This window comes from Eumetopias jubatus, unplaced genomic scaffold (assembly GCF_037043125.1).
Source record: "Eumetopias jubatus isolate StellerSeaLion01/CBP00866 unplaced genomic scaffold, mEumJub1_p1.0 scaffold_1, whole genome shotgun sequence".
Taxonomy (NCBI): domain Eukaryota; kingdom Metazoa; phylum Chordata; class Mammalia; order Carnivora; family Otariidae; genus Eumetopias; species Eumetopias jubatus.
This window is the reverse complement of record NW_028274807.1, coordinates 14,191,315-14,211,660: the sequence shown is the minus strand read 5'-3', so window position 1 is coordinate 14,211,660 and position 20,346 is coordinate 14,191,315. Positions and strand designations below refer to the sequence as shown.

Below are 20,346 nucleotides of genomic sequence, written 5' to 3'. Positions count from 1 at the left end.
CCTTCTACGACTTGAAAACAGACCTCCAAATCTGCAGGAGAAAGGATGAAATGTATTTATTTCAAAGTTAAATTTGAAGCGAAAATCACAAGACAACAGATTGCAAATTTAAAATTAGCTTCTAGTGGGAGGTCTTGGTTTCAAGCCTGTTTTTTCTCTACTGGAGGCTGAGCTTGAAGACAGGGGTGGGGTAATTGGTAGGGGGGGAGCTCAGATTAAACTGAGACAAAGTTCTGAAAGTTTTTGCTAAATCTTTACAAACCCATGAAAAGTGTTTTGCCAAGTCACACGCAAATACCCCTAACACAAGAGACTAAACAGGAAAGTTTTGCAAATAAAAGATGATCTTTGATTTAGAAAGATTATTATTTTGACTGTATTTATTTTGCTTTTTAAAGATTATCCAAGCCAGAAACAAAATATATCATTGTTTTGGAGCTAAGATTTTGCAGCTATAGCTCTGTCTTTTTCAAACATAATCCAACATAAAGATGGTGAAGCTCAGGGATAAATTTAAAAGACCCTGAGGGCAATTCACAGGGGGAGAAAAGATCTCATAGGTACCGGCTTTTCCTTTTCTTTTCTAAATTTTAATGCTAGTGCTTTTGAATTCTTAGATGGGTGTAACCCTAATCCAAAGAAGTGGTTCCAAATTCTTTTTCCCACGAGCTATATGCAACCCAGCAATTGCAATTACACTGAAATGTATCTGTCCCACCACTTTGGAAGCATTTCCATTAATTCCTGCGGATGTATACGGGCTCAAAACGACACATACACAAACCTACCTTACAAGGCAACAGTGGTTCCCAACCCAACTTGCCCGAAGAGCACTGTGGCATTTAGATACTGAGACTGGGAATGGCGTCAGGATGAATAGTGGAAGGGACTCGGGAGAGGTATCAGCACCCGCCCCTCGGGGAGGCCATCATGGTCTCATCTGAGTCTCGGAGGATGTGCCAAAAACCTGCAGAGGACGGAAAAGAGAAAAGAAGTTGTCAGCCAGAACACGGTAAATGGGCCTCTTCCATGGAGCCCACTCTCCTCAATTCTCCAACATCCATTTTGTGTGTGACAGCAAACCCCAAATCAAACTGTGCAACCTTTAGCTACAGGTATAAAGCGCAGGGATAATCAGAAACATAAATATGTGCAAGCATATCTATATTTATGGTAAGAACCAGTCCTACAGACTAAGTTATCATTTTCCCCTCTTTCTATGGAGAACAACAGCGGCTAACAGAAACAGGTTACTATGGAATGATTTCCATGGCTCCCTCTTCATCTTCAAAAGGTCTCGATGAACAGAGATAATCAATAAAAGGAAGTAAGAGTCTCGGTTACTACCAAAGCAGAGCCACATTTACAACAGAAGTTGAAGAAAACGTTAAAAGACGGTAAAACAAAACACCAAATACACAGAACTCATCGCGTACACGTTTTCAGCTGGTCAAACATCAAATTCAGAGGAGGCAACTTGTGAAGAATATGTACAGAAAAGAATTTAGTGAAATATCTCAACTGTTACTTAACACAGAGGATAAACACACAAGGACGCTCCAGGAACAAGCAGTATGAATGATATTTTTTTTTTTAAGGGGAAAAAAAAAAAAAGCTTGCCTTCTGAGATGAAATTGCAAATACTAAGGAAGAAAGGAAGAGAGTCTGGGGGTTCCTTGGTGGGGGGCTGCACCTTATCACCCTCCTCCCCACAGTCGTCCTCTGTGGGGCTACCCACCGCGACCACCCATTGCTGGGGGGTTCCAGCAAGGTAAGGACCCGGGGCGCCCAACGCTTTGAACAGGAACACGGAGAAAACTGCCTACTTTGTGGAAGGCAGCCCACAGAGGCAGTAAATAAATAAATGCACACATCCGCACAGCACAGAACAATCAGTGAGGTTGCGGTTCTTCCTTATCTCGGAAAACCTGAAGTGGGTGACTCACGCTTTTCAAGGAAGGAAGCACGCATCCTCAGCAATTCCCCATCATTACCCTACAATGCGTGCCCTTTCCATTATCCCCCATTGCTAGCCTGTTCTCTCTCTTTTCCTAGGCATCCTCCTGAAGCTGTTCTCTGCGAATTTTCAGATTTTCAAAGCAGTTCCTGAATTGCCTAGGAACTGGCAGAAATTAACAAGCAAGAGCCCATTTATATTGAAATGGACTCATTACGGTGCCCTCTGCCAATAATTTGCAGGCTGGATTCTTGCTGGCAAATGGGGGCCTGCAGACGGCTGCCCTTCCACCTGCACCACAGAAGCTGATGACACATTTTCTTAGACTTTAAAAGAAATATGTATTCTAGCTACCAGAACTACAAGTTTTCTCCATCTTTAGCCTTCTAATTCCTGAGTAGAAGAACAATGTGGGGAAGAAGATGAGAGTTACGGGGCATTATTTATAAAACGTTGCAGGAAACCAAAATTGAGTTGTATCTGGTAGAATTTTCGTCTGATCTGGGCGTGGGGGAAAATTTTTCCCCGTGACCCCGGCTGCGGAATTGACCCGTGACATGGACGAATGAAGAGCCTCACGTGTGTTCTTTTGCAAGCAGCAGATACACTGTGGTTGCAAACATGCCAAGAAGCACTCATTTTGCCTGGAGTGATTAGCTCCACCATGGCACCCGAGAACGATTACAGTACTCTGAGTTTTCTTCGAGAACTGCAAAGAATTCAGGTTCAACGGAAGGCAGCCAGGCATCAGGCTCAGTGCTGGGGGTTTGAGCCTCAGTCCTACTGCATGCATCAGGTCAAATCTTGGCCTCACCAGTCACCTGCAGGGTGATTTGGGGGCAAACTCTACATATCACCCCTCTCCAACAGAATAGTTCCTAAACCACTGGGTTATTACGAGCACTAAAGAAGATCATGTATGTTACATGACTAGCTTCGCGCCTACCCTGTGGTCAGTTTGCAATAAACGTTAGCTATGATTTCACCTTACTTAGCATTTGTAAACTGAAAGAAGTCCTCTATGGAAGGCCACTGTTACTGGGGCTTCCTGAAAACAGGATGCCTAACTCATTGAAATTGGGTCCGTGTTATAAGTGGGATGACACGAGTCACCTTAAATTTGTTGCGGGGCAACAAGGGAATCGACTGATGCAGCTGGAAGATGTGATCCACCCGATTTGTCACAACACACACACCACTCTGACGCAATCCGGCAATACCAGGGGCCCGCTTGCATTACAATGACAGGGCCTGAACGCTGAATGTACCATGTTTTTTAATCTCATTCTGATTCATCATCAACTCCTGGAGTCCATTGCTGTGTCAGGTGTCAAGCAGTTTTCACAGGGAAGTGTGCATGCTGGGGGTGGGGGGAAGGAATTACCAAAACTAATCTCCGGCTTCATATACCTGCAAAAACTGACAAGGCTGAGGGGTCCCACGGCCCCAACCTTCTAGTCTGAGGTGAGCTGTTGTCAGAAATACTGTGTCCGTGACAGTTGATCCATAGCTTCTCCTAAAAAGTCTGCCAGACCAGAACTTTCTTTTTCACCTTCAAAAAACACTCCCAAGGAGCATCCTATCATTTTTAAGTCCCCGAAAGTTCCAGAAACCAAAATATATAGAGAAAGGGATATTGTACTTGCCCTCAAAATACCCAAGCTCCTGCATCAGGCTCTCTTACTTAAGTGACCTTGGGCAAGTAAACGATCTATTCTGAAACTCAACAGGAAAAATGAGGATGTAAGATTATCTACCTTACTTACCTACCTAAAATGACTGTTAAAAGACAGAGAATCAACATGAAACGTTACACAAAAACTATAAAATGCTACTTAAGGATGTTAACTTTTACTCTGTTCATCATGACTTCAGTGCCCCAAACTGTTCCATAGTTAGTGAATTAATGAGAATCAGGAAGTTCCCCCTTACCTTGAACCTTAAAAATGAGGAGGAGAAGGAAGGAGGCTATAGAGGTCTTAGATCAAAATCCTGAACAAGTCAGAATCCTGAATTTTAATTTTAAATGTAATAAGCACCAAAAGAAAATTAGTTTTTAGTATTCATACTTAGTCTAAAAATCAGTATTGGATAGATGGATGGATGGATCTGGGGCACTGAAAAATTTTACATGGTTCAGAAATTAAATTCACTGGTCATCTTTTTTACATATTTTTTAACCATTACTTTATTCAACAAAGGATTCAGTAGTGAGTGACTTTCAAAAATGTATCATCTAGGGGCGCCTGGGTGGCTCAGTCAGTTGAATGTCCGACTCTTGGTTTCGGCTCAGGTCATAATTTCAGGGTCATGAGATTAAGCCCCATACTGGGCTCCGTGCTCAGCACAGAGTCTGCTTGAGATTCTCTCTCCCTCCCCCTGCTCATGCATGCACACTCTTTCTCTCCAAAATAAATAAATAAAATCTTAAAAATACATATATACATAATCTAAAATAGAAAAAATTACTAACCTCAAAAAACCCAAAAGAAACCCAAAGGATAATAAGAGAGAATAAGGGTAACCATGCACACCCTATCAAGCTACCCAGCCAGTCGCATTTATAGTAAGCTTTATAACAGCCAACTCAAACTGAGAAAACATGGCAGTTGTGTGATTCACAATTCCTAATCAATTGCTCAGAAGAAGGATGAATGTTCTTGGTACCAAGATCAGACAGAAATTTCCACAGTGGTCCTCTGAGGTCACTGTGATATGATAAGCAATGTTCTGGACCATATCCTTCCACATGGGCTCAGTGACACATTTCACATGGATGTTTCTTCTTGAAAATTGATTTAAAAAGAAAATCACAACTCAGTAACAGAAGTTCTGAAGAAGCAGAATACTGCTGAAGAGCCGAGAGGCTGTATAATGTTCCAGGAAATTCTCCTTAATCACTGTTTGCTCTCCACAGAGTCCTGACGGGCGGTAAGCTAAAGGTAGGGCTATCTGGCTCATGCCCAAGTATAGCTGGGTCATGCTACGGGATGACCACCCTCATCTGGCATGAGAGGGTTCCACCAGGGGTGAGCTTGTCTACTTTGTGTGAAAACTGAGACTCTAGCACAGAGAAGAGGTGCCATCCCTTCCCTCCCAGGAGAACCATGTGATGACTCAAGGCAGGACCAGGATTCTTAGCACAGATGAACAGGCTATGATGGGGGTTCCAAATTCCTATTCCCTAGAGTATGGATGATGTGGCTTTGGCCCAACAGTTTTTGAGACAGGTAAAAACAGACACCCATATCAGCTGCACAAAATCCCTGAAAGTTCCCATATCCCAGTACTCCACTTGTTTTGAGCAACGCTACTTCCCACCAGATCCAAATGTATCCCAAGGTAACTGAGGAAACATGTTCACAGAATGAGTATTTTCAAGCCAGCTATAAGTCAAGAAATCTCTACTAAAATAATAACTTTTAATTTTAGAACAGTGAATCTTTGGAAATACTTAACCAACAGGTTCGGCGGGGACAGACATTACCATATCTCATAGGAGTAAAGTCAGTGTGTTTCAAAGTGAAGTAACATGTTCTACCCCGACTCAGCGCAATCTACCATTTATGGAATGCTTACTATCTGTCTGGCAGGGTGTCAGTGGCTTTAGGCCAAAATACTCTTCTAAGTTTCCCTCGGTTCTTGGTGTTTATTGTTGGACACTGGCAACTGCCAATGCATGTAACTCCAACATTGCATCACTCATTACGGAGCTCCCTCCCAGCTTCGTCCGAGAGAGTTTGGAAATTGCCAGTCCCAGAGGGCTGTGTTACACAGCTGGCCATCAAATCTCCCAAACACCCCCACGGCCTGGCCCAACAGGGGCTCAGATGAGGCCCAGCTTACCAAAACGGATTTAACAGCTTTCTCAGGACAGACCATGAGAACCACGTAATTTCTCAAAAATCTAAGTACCACCATTCCCACTAAGAAGCCGTGAAGCTCCCGAACACTTGAGCATTCCACCCAACATTCCAAGAGGAGTGACCATGTGCTGTGAGAGCCCACTCAGCTCTGGGCTCCTCGCTCCTAAATTCTCAGTTTCAAGTTTGAGTCATGTCAGAAAAGCACGCCCATGTCGCTGCGAGAGAGAATGGAACGTTTGATCCCCAAAGAAAAAGGAAGCGGGGCTGACCTGGTTAACTGCTAATGCTGAAATCTGTCCTCGAGCATTCCACCATGCTGTGGCTAAACCTAACGGGGTGTTCCCAGGGAAGGAACAGTGGAAGAGGACAGTACTGCGTTCAAAGTGCTTCCACACCTCCCATGAGACATAGCAGAGTGGACAAGCCTTAAACTGCACACCAGAATTACCTCCTCCAAAGCACATCAGTGCCTTAGTTAGAAGAGATTTTAAACATCTTTTCCGGAATCATGTCACCCAGGTCCATCTTCTTGGGCAGACCTGCCTCCTATTCCCACACCAGCTGTATAGAAGCCTCCCCAGGCACAGGGAGAAGCCTCGGATCCCAAACCACTGGGGCGAATGGGTGTGCGTTAGGGCAGCTCTTATTTCACGGTCAAGGACTACAGCTCCAGAGGGGGAATTTGGTTCTAGATCTTTCTGGCTTTCCATGCCTGCGGTATATAGCCTGGAGACTGGAGACTAGGGGTGTCTCCATCCTGAAGGACACAGCCTTGGGTGATCAGTTGAGAGGAAGGGTATGCTAAGAGCAGAGACTCTCAGAACCAGAAGCTGCTGTCTGCCTCCAAGACCTTCTCTGGGCCCTTCCCAGTGACCCAACGGTGTGAAAGGGTAACCTGCCATTTCCAACCCCTACAACCTGGACTCTCCCTTCACCTGTTCTCTCGCTGAGCAGCCAGGAGGAAAGTCTTTCTTCCCAAAATGTAATCGAGCTGTCAAGGGGTCCCTCTTCTTCATCAGGAAGCAGAGCAGGATGTGGTCGCCCCAGCGATTTGGTTCCATTTGCCGCCGTCCAGATCCAACAGTTCCCTGACCTGGAGCTGCCTCTCCCACGCAGCAATGGGAGGGCCACTCCGTGAGTCAGGGAAGAGCTCCCTGGGGTGAGGCCATTCACCCCAGCAGCCCGTGTGGCAACTATGCCTGCCAGAAACGGGCTGGGATTGCCTTTGACATAGAGGAGAGAGAAAATACCAGAGGCCCCTCTGGAGAGGTTACTGGGCTGGGGAGCCCCAATTCCACACTGTTGGCCCCTCATGCTTGAGCCTAAAGGGCCCATCAGAAAGAATCACGCCCTCCAGCTGGTAGCTGCTCCTTGGTTCTCTTCCTGCTGCTGGTGGTATTTGTGTTGGCAGAAGGCATGCATGATTCCGTAAACCAGATACTAAGGTTGGAGAGGAAGGAAGAGAAACTAAAAATATCATGTATGTGTGTATATACTAGATTACCAAGATAATTTAGTAACCAAACCTCAACGAGCAAGTATGACAGCTGGAAACACAGCTGCCCTACAGAAAAAGGGACACTGTAACGGGTCCTGGGCAACGCCACTGGTAAGGGGATATCAGGAACATCAATCCTGATACGTGTTTAGGGGGTAACAGAGAATATTAATCAAAGACTAAGGAAAACATTTCAGTGCAGCAAAGAATCTTCTACTTCAATGTCAAATAAGATGATTGGTGACAAATTTTTAAAGGCATTCCTCCCAAGGATTTTCAAAATGGGGTTGATTCTTTACCTGTAAGTCCCCATCTTCTAAAAAGGAGGAAACTAGGGGCGCCTGGGTGGCTCCGTTGGTTGAGTGTCTGACTCCTGGTTTCAGCTCAGGTCATGATCTCAGGGTCCTGGGATCGAGCCCCATGAAGGGCTCCACATTCAGTAGGGAGTCTGCTTCTCTCCCTCTCTCTCCCTCTCCCTCCACCCTTCCCTACTCGATCTCTTTCTCTCTCAATCAAATAAATAAATAAATAAAATCTTTTTTAAAAAATAAATAAATAAAAAGAAAAAGGAAGAAACTAGGGCTCACTCATGAGACAAGAGTGAGAGGTCAAGGTTCCATAGGCCTAGCATCCCAAGGCAGTCCTAGGCTACTCAGCCCAAAATGCTCTTTTACTCTCTCATTTTAAAGTAAAAAAACCCATTTAAGATGACCTCAATTTTTTATTTGTAAATCACCTCCAACTCTTTTGCAGTTATAGAATTAAGACTACACAAGCTCCAGCAGGTAAAAAACACAGTTCCTTATTTCACTGATTCTAAGAAACACATTTTTCACTTTGAACATCTCGAGGATGTTCAAATTAAAATTAAATGTGCCTTACAGTCACGATAGTGTAGTGTGGTTTCACTGGAGCCATTTTCTTTCTGAGTGGTACATAAAATAATGGTGGGCCTTACGATTGGCAGCATCTTATGAAATAGAGCGTATAAAAGTAGATCTTAAATAGTTATGCTTACGGCTATCTAAAAACTGCTTGTGAACTGTTTGGGGAAGAGTCTACATAATTTTGCTGACTGCTACCAACAGTTAACCCAACCAACATTTATTGAGCACCTACTGTATGTCCAGGATGAGGAAAGAGACCATTTGCCTTATGATGCCCCAAATCGAGTAAACGATGGTCACCTATCCACTCGGAGATAGGGTTGTCAGGGCTCATCTGACATTATTAATAGTGAATGATAAGAAGAAATAGGCTAATTCTGCCAGAAGAAGCTGTCACTTGAACCCGGTCCTGATGGGCTAATAGGATTTGGCTTAGCTTGTGAGGATGGGAGGAAATAAACAGGGACAGGAGGGAGTATGCAAAAAAGGGGGGAGGGGCAGAACTTTCCAGGAAAAGAGCAAAGGCTCTGAGGGCTGAAACCATCAGTCCAGTGTTGTAGAGAGGTAGATGCACAGAAAGGAGCTGGAGATGGTAAGGCTAAAAAGATGGGTTGGGACTACGGATGACACAAAGGAATCAGACATTATGTGTAATGGACTATGTGATGGGATCCTATTAGTAGAGGTGCCCAATCCAGCACTTCTCCCCAGCCCACTCTGGCTAGCAGGGAAGAGAAGGTGGCAGCCAGTTACAAGGAACCAATCAGGCAGTGGTGGGCTGGAGATAAGGTGGCCTAAACTGGGGCAGTGAGAGCCTTGAAGTAGTAAGGACGGCAGGCAGAATCCCCAGGACTCAGTGGCCACGTATTTACTGTCAGAAATGAGGAGGGAAGGAGAAAAAGAAGGGAGAGATGCTTCTGAAATTTCTATTTTGATAACTGACAAAGAAGGTCACAATAACACCTTCCACCATGAGGTCAAAAATGGAGCACTCAATTCCAAAGTTTTATACTTGAGAGGTGGGAATTCATTGTGATCCTACTAGAAATGCTGTGTTCTTTCCATGTAAGCACAGAGTAACCAGGGCTGGAACACATTAGCAGCGCATTGGAAGGAAGGAAGGAAGTAGATGAAAGGGAAGGGAAGGAAAGGAAGGGAAGGAAGGGAAAGAAAGGGAAGGGAAGGGAAGGGAAGGGAAGGGAAGGGAAGGGAAGGGAAGGGAAGGAAGGAAGGAAGGAAGGAAGGAAGGAAGGAAGGAAGGAAGGAAGGAAGGAAGGAGTAGGGAGGGTAGAAGAAGGGAGGAAGTAGGTAGGTGGAAGGGAGGGAGGGAAGGAAGGAGATGGGGGAGGGAGGGAAAGAACATGAGAGGGAGGGAAGAAGAAGGAAAGAAACCCTGCCAAAATGCCTGGATCAGGAAGGATTTATGGAGACACAAATATTGGCCAATTCCATCGTATAATCAAGAACTTTAAACACACACATACACACACACACACAACCTCTGATGACCCGTGAGAGCCCAGAAGTTTAAACCATTATCTCAACCACACCTTCTACTGACTCAGCCAATGGCTATAATAATAAATGGAAGAAATAGCATCAATAATTTAACACAAAAATAAAACGCGGCCTCAGGCTCAGGGCCATGAAGTTAAAATGTAAATCAGATTAGAGTTCAGCCCCCAGAACTCTCTAGGTCCCCAGGACACCCACCACGCTCCTGACTCGCCCTGAGATTGGGTTTATTACTTAACTAAGATCACTGACTACACGGCTGAGGCTCCAAAGCTGTAGACATCACAGTGAAATGCACGTGGGTCGCACACAACAGCGCACCAGACCCTATTGCAAATGTAGCATCTGGGGACAATCGCCGTCCCTCCCACATGTGAGTGAAACCAGGAGCTGACGGGAGGCCTCAGGCCACCATCTGGTTACGCCGGAGAACCCTGGGGGTACGGCTGTGACAGCGGGTCCAGAGCCACGGCAGGAAAGACATGGACTCACTTTAGGGCCACAAGCAACTCAACTCAAGCCAACCTTCCTGACCATCTATCTCTTTAAATGGAGTGGATGGTCTACAAGTTTCTGTGCTCCTTACCCTTGAAAGGAAGTCCACGTTTCTTTAACCCGCTTGATTAAGTTAAAACCTGTATCATAATTGGAACCATCGTGAGAGTCTCTTTCCAGTAAATTCATGATTCAATTAAAGGCAAGAAGTGCCAGTGAGTTTGGCCCCAGAAATGCAAGATGGAACAGACCAATCCTTACTTCAAACGTTGGTGTGAGATCTTTTTGGCTGAAGAACGACCAACATTTATCCTAACTGAATTAAAAATTGGGAGGGAAATAAAAAGCACATGAAGTGGCTGCAGACTTGATTTTTAAAAGTAGAAGGGAAAAGAAAAAAAATCAAATGATTTTTTCTGACTACTCCCTGTAGTCCAAAGAGGATAATCAGCCTCTTTCACATAAAGACGGTTCCTGGGAAACCATGGGAACATCTCTGAAACAGTGATACATCAAAGTCCCCATGTAGAAAAACCGATACATAAAATCGCAAAGCAAATCTGTTTCTTGTATGACAGCCACTAGCTGAAAAAGCTTGACATTCATTGCCAAGTAATATCTATGAGACCACACACAAAGCGAGCAAAACAGACACCGGCCTGCCTTCTTAGAACTAATGAGTACACTCCTGTCCGAGGCACTAGTGTGCAAATGGCTTTATGGGCATCCTCACTCAATAAGATCGTTCTGAGCACGCCCATCTAAAACAGGATGAGTGTGTATCATCGATCATTTAACTAACGTATAACTTACACACATGGGCTATTGTTCAAATGAATGATGCACATTTTACCTTTCTGTGTATGTTAATAATGTGCATCACTTATGTGAACCAAACAGAAATAGGCAAAAATTTAAATGCACGCGATTGACAGAAATATAAATTCTGAAATTTCCTTCTCCCACCTTAAGGAAAGCATCTCGCGCATCCATGTGACATTGAAGATGGTTGCCGTTGCACAGAGCAAGTTGATCCGGAAGCTGAGAAAAGACGGCGTGTGAAAGCTCACAGGAATGCCTCCTGCCCTGGCCACATGACCCCGGCTTGAACAAAACCACGTGGAGGACCTATTCCTTCCCCCTCACCCTTCTACCTGTCTTGCTCCACCTTGGTCCAGGCTTACTGTTTCCCCTGGGGGCATAGTGGACAGGTGGGGTATGCAAGCTGCAAGAGAACTCTCCAGCAGCAGAAAAAAACATCATTATGGTAAAAAAAATAAATAAATAAATAATCTTTTAAGAGTTTAAAAAAAAATAAACAACAACAAAAACTATCCCCAAATCTGTGGCTAATGTTAGTTTCGTAAGCCTCTTTGACAAATTCCTCAGTCTCCCCGTCTATATGGTCCAAATTTTCCCGACAGCTTAGCCTTCTGGTGAAGCAACATCACAGCAATGTCAAAATCTCCCAGAACCTTCAGGAAGAACTTCAGCTGAGAACTTGAGGCTGCTCTGAAGTTATGGGCTGACAGGACAAGCTCTCACTGGGGGCCATAACATGATGTTTCCTATAATCAAGACATTGGTCAATATCCCTTCACCGGTGCTTAATAAAACGATGCCACGTGCAGAAAAAGAAAATGATACAGGAAGGAGGGACTCATTTTTGCAACCTGCTGATCTCCACCCTCCACAAGACAATACAATGACTGGCCAAGAAGCAGTAGGCACAAACGAGTCTGCAAGCATGGCCGCATTTTTTGGTGTGGGGGATCTCAGAGAGAGCCAGCATTAAGTAGCCAAGAAATATCAATTACACAGTCTGGAAGACAAAAAAAAAAAAAGGCCAGCGACAACAACAACACACAAAGAAAAATCATTTTTGAAAGAGTTTTGAATGAAATTTTGGTCCTCCTAGGTGGGAAGAAAAGGCTTCAACTTCTGGAAGAAATCCTCCTTCTGTCTGGCCAGCTCCCCACCCGGAAAACCACTGGTAACACAAGAGCTCTCGCTCACAAGTTCACATGGCCATGGTCTCCATCAGTACCCGTCCCCCCACCAAAACACGACTCCTTGCCTTGGATTCCGTGCACTTTGCAGATACGCCCCTGACCCCGACTGTAGGTCCTGCCCATAGCCTTCTACCAAGTTCTCCATACGGAGAACTTTTCTCTTTAATACATTCACTTCCTTCCACGCTTCCCGCTACCTGAATCTCGGTCTTCAGCACACATCCCTCTTTGCAACCCCCTTCTGGACCCCTCCATGGGACTAACCAGTGATAGTTCAAATTTGACACACTATTTAGGGTCAAAACCTTCCACGCTTATGATTCCCCCAAGAAGGTAGCATTGATTTGTCAACGTAACACAGACTTTGGGTTCAGTCAGATCTGGCCTTTAGCTGCCATCTAACGTCCTTGTGACCTTGAGCTGGTTATCTAAACATCCCTGTATATCGCTGTCTCCATCTGCAAAATGGGAAATTTGCCTCGAGGGTTTGTGCTGAGGATTGAGGCAATGTATCTGAAAATACTCTTCCTTGGTATTTCTCTGGGACTTCACGAACTTTCTTTCTTTCTTTCTTCATGAAATTCCTTTCTTTCCGTCTTTTCCTTCTTCCCCTCTTCTTCCTCCAAAGTCCCTGAAGGACTCTCTATAATCGGCTCCTTCTATTTCTATCCTTCAACTTAGGTCTCCCTGCCTTTAATCTCCATCCCTAATACCCCTCTCTGCTGCTCACTCAGTGCATTCAGCACTGCAAACCCCAACTAACCCACATTCAAGATGCATATAATGTCCTTCCCGAATCCAGTCCCTTGGATCCTCGCTCTGCTACCTGACATACAAAGACCCCTGGCAAGGCCAGCAGAGAGAAGATGCATCGGGATAAAGGGGCATCTTTCTGAAGAGTCACTTGGACTCAGATTTACTCAGGAGGTTAGTGAGGGCAGAGAAGCTGGGGCAGGTTGATAATGGAGTAAAATTTTAAATGTCTATGATTTTTTTAAGGTGAAATATTCATCTTTTCCCCAAAATAAAATGGCACATGGAGTGGTTAGAAGTTAATTCTCTTTTTATGTTGGAGGGTTTTATTGGAAAACCGTGCAAAGCTCTGGTCTTCCACGATCTGCTTTACCACTCTTCTCCTCCAAATCCCCACAGTTACCAGTTCCTGGAACACTTGTCTGTTCTAAGAGAATCATCAGCTTATTACTTTTTGACATGGCGGTCCATGGCACACGTGTCCTGTGTTAGGGCTCTCTAGAGAAAGGGAACCAACAGGATGCAAATGGACGGATGGATGATGGGCGGATGGACAGAGAGACAGATATTTTAAGGAATTGGTTTATGCAATCGTAGGAGTTGGCCAGTTCACAATCTGTGGGGCAGACCGGCAAGGTGGAGACCCAGGGGAGAGAGGCTGCTGCTATCTTGACTCCAAAGGCATCCTGAGGCAGAATTCCTTCTGTCCAGAAGACCTCAGTCTTTACTCTTACAGGGCCTTCAAGTGATTGGATGAAGCCCATCTACATTATGGAGGATAATCTACTTTACTCAATCCCTACTGATTTAAATGCTAATCATATCTAAAAACTACCTCATAGTAACATTAACACTGGTACTTAACCAAACAACTGGGCACCACAGCCTAGGGTTAACATATAAAATTAAACATCACATGCCCAGCGGATTTTTTCTCCAGTACCTAATAATGGCATCAATGTCAGCCAAAGGAACAGAAAGAATACAGATTATTCCCCCACAAATGTTTACAACAGTCTACCCAGCAGGTGCTCTTGACTGACCCACCAGATTTGAGCTCTGAAAGAAGATCTACTTGGAGGTGTTCCTGGTAGCCCCAAGCTCCAGGGCATGAAGGGGTCACTGAGGACAGTGGCCTCACTTTCATGATGTCATCTTTGCTATATATTTCTAAGAACCTTTTTTTCAGGTTTTATTCTTAAGTAATCTCTATACCCAACATGGAACTTGAACTTACACTCCCGAGATCAAGAGTCGCATACTCTACCAACTGAGCCAGCCAGGGGCCCATGTCATATATTTCTAGATAACTGCATCCCTCTGAGCTTATGATGGTAGCCACCATCATCAAGAATTATGGCTCTTTTTTACTTTTTTTACTTCAATATGGAAAACTGTATCAAAACATTATTTGCAAACTGGAAAACACAAATACACCGGCCCCCACCCCTAATCCTCTCCCACCCCCCACCGCATAACACATAAATTATGGAGGTCCTGGGTACATAAGCTTCCCCGTGGTGACATTTCTGCTCTAGCCCTGGATGTGAAATCACCACCCTCTCCCACCCCTGAGCCAAGACTTCAAGCACACAGCAGGGTTGGGGCGGGGGGTGAGGTGTCCCCAGCATGTCCTCAATTCTAATGCAGCTGGGCTTGAAGCTGAGCTTGAAAACCCAGTGACGGGGAGGAGGGTCGGAATGATTGTTCAACACCCTCCTACGCCCTGCTCATGACTAATGCAGCATCACACTGGGAAAGCAAGTCCTCTGAGCTAGCTGGAACTGACAGGTCCACATTTAAACCAAACCAACGCTCGGAAGGCTCAGGCGTCACTACGGCCCTCCCAAGCCCTAAGCATGCCCCCTTCTGAAAATATTCGCCTTGAGAGAAAACAAGCTGAGAGAGTTGGTTTGGGGGTCCTAATTCGGCTTTTCCATAGGGTAGGAAGCTTACTTGTTCAAGGACCAAACCAAAGAACGCTCACAGTAGGTAGGCAATGGATAGTCCTCTGTGAGCGCCAGGATAACTTGACAATTTGGGGCAAATCACTTAATTTCTCTACGGCTTCATATTCCTCCCTCAGTAAAATTCAGCCCCTGGCGGGGGGTGGGGGGCGGGGGGAGGGCCTGGCTGGCTCAGTGGGAGGAGCATGGGACTCTTGATCTTAGGGTTGTTAAGTTGGAGCCCCCTGAGTTGGGCATGGAGATGACTTAAATAAATACAACTTAAAAAAAAAAAAAAATTCAGCTCCTAATAAGCGCTTCCAAAACGTGGGCTTTGCAGAAGAGGGAGCTGTTGGGGTTGGGGGGATATGATATAATGGGGGGGTATTGTGTCCATAATCAGTGCAGGGATTTGCTTTTCCAACAGTGATTTTCCATTCAAAATAGCATCCCTGAGAAGAAGGAGGGGATTAATCAAGTGTATTCATTAACTAGGGCTCGATGACCAAAATAATACCAGCCTTCTGGTTCCACCCATGTCTCACTTGAACAAGCACAGGGAAGCGGGGACTGTGTGTGGCCTAAACTAATGTTGGCACCAGGGGGCCAGCTCCAGAGCCACCTGCTTTGTTCTGTTTATCTCACTCCGTCCCCACACTCACAGGAACAGACTGCCATCTGTGCTGTTCCTGCTGGGCTCAGTTTTCCATAAAGGTAAATAAGATCATGACGTTTCTCATCTTAAAAAAAAAAAAATTCCTCCAATCATTACTTTCAGAGCTCCATCTCAACTGAACTCAACCCAATTCCATGAGCACCTTCCCTTGGCTGGTTCGAGATCTCACAGGGATGCAAAGATGGGGAAGGCTTCAGGCTCCTGAAACAGCCTTAAAGATCCTTTTCTTTTGGGGGGGGGATAAAACAAAAACCAAAAAGTGCAATGTAAGACCCCAAAACTAAGTAGCTACGATGAGCTCAGAGTACAGGAAAAATGAAGGTGTGACTTAATAAAATTCCTTATGCCAAGAAGATGCTCATGTCACCAATACACTTTACAATGAAATATATGCTCTTCACAGGGCAAGGTAAAAAAAACAAAAAATACACATAGATTATGAAACTGTATACAATAGGACAGGAGGGCAGTTTAATGTGACTGTGATTTTTTTAAGCTGAGTGTTATGATTACTCAGGGGAAAAAAGGTGATGATCATTTTGGTATCTGAATCTATAATTGGAATACTGCTTAAATCCTTAAAAAAGGAAACATTCCTAATTGTAAGGGACATATCTATTGTCTAGAGCATGAACCTTGACCATGATCAGAAGCCAGGTCTGCATCCTCCAAAACGTGTTGTGCTCATTTCTCAACTCCACACTGTCTTCCAACATTTGTACACACTCTGTAGAAACACAGGAAATGGTCATAGATGCCCGAAGAAAAATGCATTCCATGGTCAAAGGAGAGAACTCAAGCTCTTACACTGAAGAATTGGATTTCACTTTTTTTAACCAATTGTTTCCTGAACTTTCTTAATCAGGAAACCTTTTTTATTTTTGTGGTGGAATATCTATTAATGGCCTGTGGGACCTTGAGTACTCTGTGGGTTATTATTGTGGGGAACCATCTAACAAAAATGGGCTCATTTTTATGACTATAGATTCAGTCTTCTTGCCAAATAAAGAGCCAAGTCATCAAGGTGTTTACTTAATTGGCAGCTCCAAGTATCAATATCATCACCAGCACTACCCACATCGAGTAGTCTTCCCTCTCAATTTCCTATGTTCCTTTATCCAGATCTCTCCATCAACCATAAAACAGACCATGAGAAAGATAATAATGACTAACCAGGCATCATCCTTGGCTCTTAGACTTCTTACTCACTTGGCATGGGTCAGATCCATGCCAGGATTCATGTGCGTTGGGGCGGGGGGTATGCATACATGCCCACGTGCGTTATGGGGTAACTGCAGTATGTGCTTTAAAATAAATTTTAAAAAGGACAAATAGAATGTGTACCCCCTTTTTTATAAGGCCTGATATATATGAGTCAGAGAAAGAAATACATTGCTCTGCATGAAATACCTATTGCAGGAGGGAGGTGCATGTGAACAGGAATACAAGTTTTCCAGGTGATTTTTACACAGCAGCAATACATAGATTTGGAGTTAGCAGCTTCTTCCCACTAATTAAAACAAAAACCATCAACAACCAGGAGCCAAAATTTCTAATCGTGGGCTTGTTTTGTTTTTAACACAGGGCATCCAGACTCCTTTAAGACGTAGCAACGAATTGTTCAGAAATAATTGGTAATACATTATACCTATTTAATCCTCGAGAAGACTCCACCATCTCCCTCTGGGGCTCAATCAAAAATAAATCTGCTCCATGCTTCTCAGAATGAAGGAAAACACAGCCGCGGTTTTCAAGGAGTAAGCCTGGCCACGTACCCACGCCACCACCCTCCCCTGCTTCCATGACATTTCTGAGAATGCAATTAACTGCTGACATTGGCCCAGGCTTCAGGGGAGCAAACACTAAACTTGTCGACTGTTATTTCTTGTTGGGGCTTGTGCTGTTTGTTATGTATGTTCGATTTATAATGGGAGTTTGTCAGCTTCTTTTGTTTGAACTTGACACAATGGGAAAAGCCCTTAAGGGTTAATTATTAATCTCAAAATGAAATCTGAAACAGATAATGAACAGGTCTTGAGTAATTGTGAAAGACACCCAACAGCATCAGTCAAAATAAGGACTGTTCCCGGACAAGAGGACTCTCAAGCTCAAGGGCATTTTATTAGCCACTAAGTGACTGGGACCGAGAGATTAGTGCTCCAAGAATGGACTCTTTAGAGACAGACTCTGGTGGGAATTTTGCTTCTGCTACTGAACACCTAAACGGCTGTGGAGAGTTCGTTCACACCACTAAGGCTCAGTCTCCTCATTGGTAAAATGGAAATAGTAAGAGTAAATGGAACAATCCATCGGAAACCACACAACCTACTGTCCGGCCACAGAAGTGATCAACAGATGATAAATGTGGGATCTTTCATTATATCCAGATATTGATTAGTAATCGTAATCTCTAGGCTCCTGTACCACAATCAGAAATTTACAAAAATAACTAAGTATGAAAAAATTGTCTGTGAAATTAGTACCCGAACGTATGAAATCTCATTCCTTACTGACTGCAGTGAAAATACACGAAGCTTTCACATGAAATAGTCATGAGGGGCATCCAATATCCCTCTTCATTGATCAATTACAGGGAGGAGAAATGACAACTCAGAAGACCACACCCTTGTAAAATAATACACCAGATCTTCAACTCTTTGATGCTATCACAAGCTTTTTTAAAATATTATTATTACCCAAAGTTAAAGACAGAAACTTCATCTTCTAAATATAACCACTGCTGACTGAAGATAACTAGAGACAAAAATTTAAGTATCTTGGAAAAAATATTGCCAATGGCAGTACACGTTACATTATCCACAACTCATCAGGAATGCACAAAGCCAATCAGATTTACTAAATATAAATATACTCATCTATAGATACGCCAAAATACTAATTCTATAATATTTTGATTTAAAAGGTCACAGTTTTAAGGGATTAAAGCACAAATTCCTGATATCTCATGGTAGGAGGAGGCAATAATAAAATGTGTTTGTTGCCAAACAGACTAGGAACATCCAGCTCCAAGAGTCTGACTCAGAGTAGATAACTCCCAGGTATGCATGCCAGTGACAACAAGGGTAGATCTGAGTTGTGAATTTTAGAGCAGAGTTCTCTAGAGAGTGAGATTATGTATATACACATATACATATATATGTATATATGTGTTGTATATGTGTATGTGTGTGTGTGTTGTTGTTATATATACACAAACAAGTATAAGCCACGGCTATTACATATGAGATACCATGTGCCCAGTGCTCAGGACCGGGAAAAAGGTGGGGTATTCCATCAAGTCTATGACACGGATATGACTACCCTGCCCAGTCAGCCACGAAGAACCCAGACCAGGAGTCCAATGCTGGAAACCAATGGTCTTTTTCTTTAGGGCTCAGTTTATAAGAGCTAGATTAATACAGTGGAATTTAACACTGTACAATAAAAACCCTGGGCTCAATTTCTTATTCTTCTCTAGACCCTCTTATTATGTAATCCCTAGCTATGGGATACAGACAAGGGCATTAAATGAGGACACCCTTGGGATTGAGAAAAATAAAAAAGGGACTCAGCTAGGAATTACACTCTAGGTGAGATAATCAAAGTACACTAGACAAACGTAGTTGACCCCCCCACCTCCGCTATCCAGGTGGGATATTAGGCTCTGAGAATGGAAACACTGTTATTCAACCTGAAATTCAGACGTCAAATATCTTGCAAAATTGTCCTGCAAGGTATCCACAGTCAATGCTAAGTAACTTCTGGATTTAGATCTGGACTATACAGCAGCACTACCTTCACAATCATTAGCATCAAAATGACTTATAACTGATTAAACAACAACAACAACAACAGAAAAGGACCTTTAAAAAAAAAACACTCTGGCAAAAAATGAGTAAGATAAAGCAGAAAGCAAATGATAGAGTGAATACATATGAAATTCTACCCCACACTCCTGCTCACCAAAAGCAATGAAATATAAGACATTTGCTTGGTGGGACTCTTAAGAGTTATGGTCTCTAGTTGGCTGTGAAAACTACAGCTATATTCATATACTCTATTTGATCCTAAAGCAAAGAAAAGGCCCTTTGTTCAATTTCCTCAGAAACTCCAGACCGACCTGCGGGTTCCCTCTAGAAGTTAGTACTAGAGGTAGGATAAATGGTAGACAGCACCATGGAAGGGAAAGAACACAAGGGGGGAAGGGAACAGAACGGGGAGGGGAGGGGGGGAGGGGAGGGGAGGGGGAGGGGAGGGGAGGGGGAGGGGAGGGGAGGGGGAGGGACGAGAGGGGAGGGGAAGGGAGGGGAGGGGAGGGAGGGGAGGGGAGGGAGGGGAGGGGAGGGGGAGGGAGGGGAGGGGAGGGGGAGGGAGGGGAGGGGAGGGGAGGGGAGGGGAGGGGAGGGGAGGGGAGGGGAGGGGAGGGGAGGAAAGGAAAGAAAAGAGAACCTTGGAAGCTTAGACTCCAAAAGGAATCAGGATAAGCCGTTAGATCCTAGTCTTGAGTTTTCAAATGCTCTGTGTTTCTGGGAGCCATCAGGTTGAAACAATCTGTTTCTAAGAAATCCATCCTACCAGCCTCAAAACTGGGGACGCAGTTCAATGCAGCCAAGCACCTACTGCATGTCAAAGGTAAGAGTGACACACACTACAAGGAGAACATGGTCAAGATCTCTTTAAATGTAGGTATGGTTACTTGAAATTCAAGAGGACAAAAAGAACTTTTCCAGTTCTAGCAAAT

The 20,346-nt window shown here is 44.1% G+C and overlaps 1 protein-coding gene across 5 annotated transcripts in view; it reads right to left on the bottom strand.

The window, feature by feature from the left end:
- The window catches only part of TIAM1 (TIAM Rac1 associated GEF 1), a 193,032-nt gene that overhangs the window by 138,865 nt on the left and 33,821 nt on the right, over positions 1-20,346 (bottom strand). For 4 of the 5 annotated variants that reach the window (XM_028114430.2, XM_028114412.2, XM_028114443.2 and 1 more), the window contains one exon: positions 789-967. Coding sequence is in view for 1 of the 5 variants with exons in the window: in XM_028114452.2 (XP_027970253.1) it covers positions 789-842 (54 nt within the window). In the remaining 4 variants the exon portion in view is untranslated. Of the gene's footprint in view, positions 1-788; positions 968-20,346 lie in introns of those variants that run through there. The other variant, XM_088024091.1, reaches the window with a different exon arrangement.